This window comes from Alosa alosa, chromosome 23 (assembly GCF_017589495.1).
Source record: "Alosa alosa isolate M-15738 ecotype Scorff River chromosome 23, AALO_Geno_1.1, whole genome shotgun sequence".
NCBI lineage: Eukaryota > Metazoa > Chordata > Actinopteri > Clupeiformes > Clupeidae > Alosa > Alosa alosa.
Window position 1 is genome coordinate 16,053,007 of NC_063211.1, and position 7,500 is coordinate 16,060,506.

The following is a 7,500-nucleotide window of genomic DNA, read 5'->3' on the forward strand; positions in this document are numbered from 1 at the left end:
ACCCATAGCAGACCCATGCCCTCTGTGCCACTTTGTCTGCCAGCATTCTTGCTGGCTGGAACCCACCTCAGTGGCACTAGTGCTGGAGAAGGGGGGGGGGGGTACAAGGGATGACCCAGGGCAGGCAGCCCCCCATGCAGTCCTGCTCTCCTGGCTGTAGGCCACAGTTGGCCCCCTGCCCCAGCCTGCGCAGAGGCCCCAGCGAGACCCTCCCTCTCCAGCTGGAGCGCCCCGTCGGCCCGCAGGGAACCCATGGGGAGGTGACCTGTCTGGCCCTGCAGTCTGCTGTCTGATCTCCGTGGAGGAGAGATGCTCGCGCCCGCTGCAGCTGAGCCAGGGCAACCCACTCACAGGATCAGATGGGCTCAGCTCAGCTTCACTGCCAGAGCTGGGTACAGAGCAGGCTGTTCTGACTCTAAGAAACCTTTATAGACTAGGTCAATCAAACAAAAAAAGACACACACACACACACACACACGCTCGCAAACACACACACAAACCAAGTCAAGAGTCAAACAGACAAGAGTCAAACAAAAGTCAAAGAGAGAGAGAGACTATATTAATCTATATTAATTCAAGCTCGATTGATCTTACCCAGACCAGCTCAATCAAATTAGGCACTCACTTGGTACTCACACATCTACTCACAATTAATAAGGTAATCTAATCCAGACCAGCTCAATCAAACAAACCCAGACTGACACTACCCACTACCCACATAATCTCAATCAATTCAATTACAGTACATGATTTGACATTTAGCAACCCATAGTATAGTAACTACAGGGACAGGCCTTCCTGGAGCAACTCAGGTCTCAGTGCAATGCTCAGAGGCAAAATGGCGGTCGCCTCTGGGACTGAATTCACAACCTTCCAGTTCTCCATTTGGAAGCCCAGTTCCTAAACCCCTAATCCCTTCTCCCTATAGTGACTAGCACCACCTCGAATGACAGGTAACAAGAGTTCACTGACCTGAGAACAGTTCACCCAGACAACTTCCATTTCTACTGACACCATACAGGCAATGACAGGACTAAGGACCTGCTCCAATCCTCCATTTAAGTGCAAATAAAAGTTTAGCTGACACTAAAGATAGGAGTGATTAGAATGGAATTCAATGAAGGCTGAAGTAGCTGACTACATATATTCCTTTGAATATAAAGCTAGAAAGAGTCAACACAGCAGTAGACAGTAGAATAGTGAACAGGAGGGCTGCTTTGCAGTGGCCATATCTCTGTTTGATTTTCGCCACCAGCTATCTTCATCTGATGCAAGCAAAACACACACACACACACACACACACACACACACACACACACACACACACACACACATTGCTGAAGAATGAATCAAGTCCAACAGATTTTCTTGTTTTTTCTCCCTCTCTCTCTCTCTCTCTCTCTCTCTCTCTCTCTCTCTCTCTCTCCTTCTAACTGTGTGGTGGTCCTCCTACACCTGTGTGCACACACACACAGTGGCATTGGAATGTCACATAAATAGATGCTGCACTCTGTTCAATTGCCATTCTGCTGTCAATCACACGTCAGCCCTCTATTCAGCTGCTTCTGCTTGTGGCCAGTATTACTCAGGCACACACACACGCATGCACGCAGCACACACACACACACACACACACACACACACACACACACACACACACACACACACACACACACACACACACACACCTCTATTCGGTTGCCTCTGTATGTGGGCAGTGTTCAGTGAATTCTGCCGAGGTGAAGGCTGTATGCAGCACAGCGGGATGGTCTATGAAAAGCCAGCTGAGGAGAGGGGGAACAGATGAGGAGAGGAGGGGAAGAGGAAGGAGAGGAGAGAGGGAGAAGAGTGTCATGGGCAGTGTGCAAAACAGATAGAGTGAGTGAGAAAGACGCAGAAAGACAAAAGCATTTTGTTAACTGTAATAGTAAAAAGAAATTCTGACTACTTTCTACTTTCTAATATACAAATTCATGCAAACTCTACAGTATTCAAAGGTCAAAGTAATTATGGGTCCATAATATGACAAGACTGTAATTACTGATCACAATTGCAATCACCTTTCTTCCTCACCTTCATCTTAACCTCTTTATTTTAGTATTTATTTACTTAAGTTGTTATCCACTACATCCACATCATTGCTATGAGTATGGTGTTGTGCTGACGCTTCTTTTGTTTGGATTTCAATGTGAGAAAGGGTGAAAGAGAGAGAGAGAGATGATGATGAAAGTGAAAGCAAGTAAAGAAAGCAAGCAAAAAGGAAGAAGGGTAGAATAAATTACTGAAAAGACTAAGACGAAAGAAGAAGAGATGAAAAGAGAGGATACTTGAAGAAGGAGAAGAGAATAGATAAAAAGATTGAGGGGAGCTAAAAGGAAAGAAAAGGAACAATAAAAGAGAGGAGAGTTCAGGGAGAAGGAAGCATGGGGTAGTGGAAGAGAGAGACAGAGGAGAGTTGAGAAAGGAGAGAGGAAGGAACAGTGATATAGGGAGAGATAGACAGAACAAGAGGAGAGCTAAAAGGAAAGACTGAGAGAGAGAGAGAGGAGAGTTTAGAGAGGAGATTTTAGAGATAAGAGAGGCTTGAACATGGGAGGTGGGGGTGGAGCTGGGGATGGTGGATCAATACTATTCTCTGAGGCTCAGTGAGCTGCTCTGAGGCTGAAAGATCCCCATTCATCCCCGATGGCTTCACCAAATGTCAGCTGTGCACTTCCTGCTACACTGCGTGAGGCAGCAGCAGCGGTGGTGGTGGTGGTGGTGGAGGAGGAGGAGGTGGTGGTGGTGGAGGAGGAGGTGGTGGAGGAGGTGATGGCGGGGGCACAGCGCGGCCAAAGTGGGCACTCAGAGGGCTTAAAATGGAGAGACATTTTAAGACTGCAACGTCCAGGATGTGGGCACTGGACTGGCATCGCGAAATTCCCCTTTGAGCTTGCAGTCAATACCTAAATGACGGTATCTCTATTGGACAGTGTTACTGGGGGATGAGTGAACTGCACTCTCACCCGCTAGGCTTTCGGGGGGTCATGCACGGAATAATAACTATGCGTCCTTTTTTTGTGTGCCTTTTATCAGAGAAGTCAATGATCAGTCAAAAATAAAATGAAAAAGTTGGTGAGCACATGATACACACATACACACAAAAGTGAGAGAGAAAGAAAAATAGAGAGAGAGAGAGTAACAGCAGAAGAAAGACAAACACACTCACTTACTTACTCTGTCTGTCTCTCACAAGCAGTAAGACAGAGAAAGAAAGAGAGAAAAGGGAAAGAGAGAGACACACAGAGAAAGGGCAGAGAGAGATACAGAGAGGGAGAAAGAGAGAAAGAGAGACAGAGAGGGAGAAAGAGGGAGAAAGAGAGAGAAAGAGAGACAGAGAGGGAGAGAGGGACCAAGCCAGCCACATTCCCTTGAGCACTCTCATACTAATGCTAAAGCTGATGCTCCTCAATTGTATTAAGCACTGAGACGGGGACCAGAGTGCCTCCCTTAAGAGCACAATAGGGCTTTGTGTATGTACACATGCACACGTACATACACACACGTGTGTCCCCAGACCAAAGACATGTGCAAACACACACACACACACACCACACACACACACACACACACACACACACACACACACACTTTTTTGATATTTGCTTGATAGCTTTTTGATATTTACATAGCAGGATTATCATACTAGCACTAACACAGTTGTTTTTGTATGTTGTATGGTTTGTGAAGATTGATGAGAGTCACCAGGTTTGTTTTTGATGTTATTTGTGCAGAAAATAAAACCACATTGCAGTATTCTACTGCCTTTGTGTCACCTTAGTTATAACAACACAACGCAGAAGTCTTCTTGGTTATACAAACAAACACACACACACACACACACACACACACACACACACACACACACACACACACACACACACACACACAGACACACACACACACACACACACACACACACACACACACACACACACACACAGCAGCAGAAACATACAGATACCCTGGAGGCAAGGAGAGCTCATCTTCAGCAAGGCCCATCAGACAGTAATGATGTTAACCTGATAGCATCTGACCAGGACACCCATCTAGGCCAGATCCGCACCCATTCCAAGCCAGTACTGAGCCAGACCTGTCCCACAGTCACACTGTTATCTACCTGTGTCCTTCCCCCTGCGGCTTCATGGCTACCGCTCAAAAACCCCACTCAGGCTAAGCTAGCCTCCAATCACAGACAATAGATGTATAGAGAGATATCACAACATGCAGCTGCCTGAAGCCATTCCTCTCTGGAGAGAGAGAGAGCAAGAGAGAGAGAGAGAGAGGAAGATTTTTTATTTTTTCCTTTCATTATTTCATTTTATATGTATACCAATATTAATGTAAAGTCGATTATTAACATGTTATTGTAGCTTTGGCAACAATGACTTTATTCATTCATGCCGCCAATAAAGCACCATTTTGATTTGATTTGATTTGATATGAGAGAGAGAGAGAGAGAGAAAGAGAGAGAAAGCGGTGAATTTGCTTTCGGGAAAAAGGTTGAGATTAGATTCAGGTTGGCTGTAGGGTAGGTGTCTGGAGAGAAGTGGTCGTTTGTTGGGTCGCCTGGTGGCTTGTTTGTTTGTCTGTTTATTTGTTTGTTCTTACTTTGAAGTTGCAGATGCATGTGACAGAGTCACCGATTCTCAGGCATTCCCCGTCGTATTTGCAAGTGTTGGTGTCACAAAGGAAGAGGTCTGTGTCCTGCTCGTCAAAACCTGAAAAGGGGAAAAATACATTAAAGACCACAACAACAAGACCTACTGCAACAATTAGCTTTTTAAAGCCTTATATAAAGCACATAGCACATTCAGAGTACATTCAGTGCACCACAAGGCAATCCCATTTGAGTTTGCTATAGGCCAAAGGCAATGTTTCCTTTTGTAAGGGATACATTTTCGCTTTGGATAAAAGCGTCAGCTAAATGACTACATGTAAATTAAATTGTTTAGCAATTTCAGATGTGGTCTGTGTCCTCTTCATCAAAACCTGAGAAGAGAAAAACACCACAGACTGGCACAAGTCCCACTTATTCACACTCTAGCACACACATTTAGCGTTCACTACAACACAACAAGGCAATCCCAATATCTCTAAGGTCTTCTGCAGATTTATTGTTTAATATAATCACATTTTAAAGACCTTCATGGCCAGAAGTGAGAGATTTCATATAATAAAATATATAAAAAAAGATTATAGCCTACACATAATACTTCTGTAACTGCTAGAACACCAGGGGGATACTAACACCAAAAATGGCTTGTGGCCTTGGAAGGGTTTATACTGATAAAAATGTATATCCATGTAAGTTGCTTTGAATTAAAAAAAAAAAAAAAAAAAACTGAATAAATGTAAGCATTACATTGGCTAACAACTTAGCACGGCTACTCAGTCAAACAGATCACAAATGAATCTACTTGACTGTACTGTACTTGCACTGTAAACAAAGGATCATTCTGTTCAATCACTGTCAAACTTTAATTGTATTGCTGAGTTAAAGATTTTATTGTTGTTCTTTAAAAACTAAATAATGTGCCCAAATATGAAGTCCTCAAATGAAAACACACAGTGGCTCATTAGAAGTCTGAGGCGTTCTCTATGGTTCGGCAACGGAACGGTGGCAACGCTGGTGTAACGCTAGCGTTGAACATGATGAGTGTTGAACTTAGTTCAACTTTCAAAGCACAACGCGAGCGTATTCAACTGACAAACCGTTTGTGTTGCTTAGGAACGAGATAAAACTTATTATGGTCTGTACGTTGCGTAACATTTGCCGCTGCCGCTTGCCACTAATGTGATCCCCGCCTAAGTGTTGATTTATATAGCACATTTTTTCCATGCACAAAGTACGACACAAAGCAGTGGGACATGGTCTGTCTAGTCTCAGTTTAGGCTCCCTGTTTGGAGGATTTTATTTGATTAGGCAATTTACACTGACCATGAGGTTGCGAAGTTAAGTCTGATGTCCTCTAAATTCTTGGAGGAAAATAAGTCCCTAGAACTCTATATGTGGAGTTTTGCTTCTTTAACTGAATGCATGAAAAAGGCTTATAGTCAGTGAAGATTTGCAGTGCAATTTAATTTTGAATCTTACCGTCAATCACATGATTGCTGTTGCTTTATGTGCTAACTTTAAATGTCGGCTTTTTAGATTCTGTGATAAAAGTCTATGTTTTACTGGCTCCTAAAGCAACTGGTTGCACAAGGTGCTGACAAAACTAAAATCACGAGTTCAAAACCCAAAGAACACAGATACAACATGAACAGTATTGCTGTACTACAGCTGCACTAACATTGAGGTAAACTATTTATGATCCCCTCCCCTAGCAGACAATACAAGCAGTTGGCAACCACCAGGCCAGCTTGCTCAGCAAGTTATAATATCTGGCCTGAACACAGCACAAGGGAAAAACATGACTGGCATTTTACACAGATGGTTTTGTGTAGGAGAGCATCTCTTGTGTAGGAGAGCGTATCTTGTGTTTCAGTACAAACGGAGACAGGAGAGGGAGCTCACCAAGACGTCACAAAGCTCACAAAGCAGCGCTGTAGTGGCAAAACGCTCGTCCTGACAACAACGACAACAATCTGAGTAACGCACGCGAGCGAGTGTTTAAAAAGCCGCGGAGAGGGAACGGCGAACAACGACGGCGGCGAATCTGGAGATGGAGCGAAGTGACCTGACTTGGGGATGAAAAGGAGAAAAGTGACAGGAGAGGGATTGAGGGAAGGGGGGGGAGGGGGGAAGGAAGGAGGGAGGGGGGGAGGGAAAAAAAAAAAGAAGAAGAGCTGTGTGAGAGGAAGATAAGGGAGGAGGAGATGAAGAGAGGACAGGGAAAAGACAGATCAAGAGAGAGGAAGGGGGAACGACACTACTAGAGACGTGTGATGGATAAAGAGGGAAAGAGAGATGGAGAAAAAGACAGAGAGAAGGGGAGGGTGAGAAGGAGAAGAGGGGGGAGGAGGGGAGAGAAGGGGAGGGAAAGGGAAAGAGAGAGAGGGGGATGGAGAGAGCGAGGGAGGGGTGGAAAGGGAGAGAGGGATAGAGCAGGAGCTGCGCTGCAGTATGCAAGCCTTCACACACTCACGGCTCCAGCAGACTGATCAATACACACTAAAGCCAGTGCTACAGTGTCTACAGCCCTTTTACACTGCCGAAATCCACGCAAATTTATGTACCAGAACCGTGGAACGCCTGTCCCTTTTACACACACTGAGGCGGAATGGTGGGACGGAGTCTCCCCATGTGTATCACCAGGCAGGGTAGACATTTTGCCGAGTCGATTGGTTCCAGCACCAGCGGAAAGGGGGGACATGGGCGTGGGAAGGGGACGTGGGTGGGGGTGTCTAGGTGACGCTACCTATGCAACCCACCACCGGAGATTTAAAAACACGAACAGCTGATCAGCTGATCAGAAGGAGCAACAACAACAAAGGAGAAAGAAGACATGGCACACC

The 7,500-nt window shown here is 45.1% G+C and overlaps 1 protein-coding gene across 2 annotated transcripts in view; it reads right to left on the reverse strand.

The window, feature by feature from the left end:
- The window catches only part of tmeff2b (transmembrane protein with EGF-like and two follistatin-like domains 2b), a 65,802-nt gene that overhangs the window by 45,647 nt on the left and 12,655 nt on the right, over positions 1–7,500 (reverse strand). For both annotated transcript variants that reach the window (XM_048235190.1, XM_048235191.1), the window contains exon 2: positions 4,651–4,760. In XM_048235190.1, the coding sequence (XP_048091147.1) occupies positions 4,651–4,760 (110 nt within the window). The remainder of the gene's footprint in view (positions 1–4,650; positions 4,761–7,500) is intronic.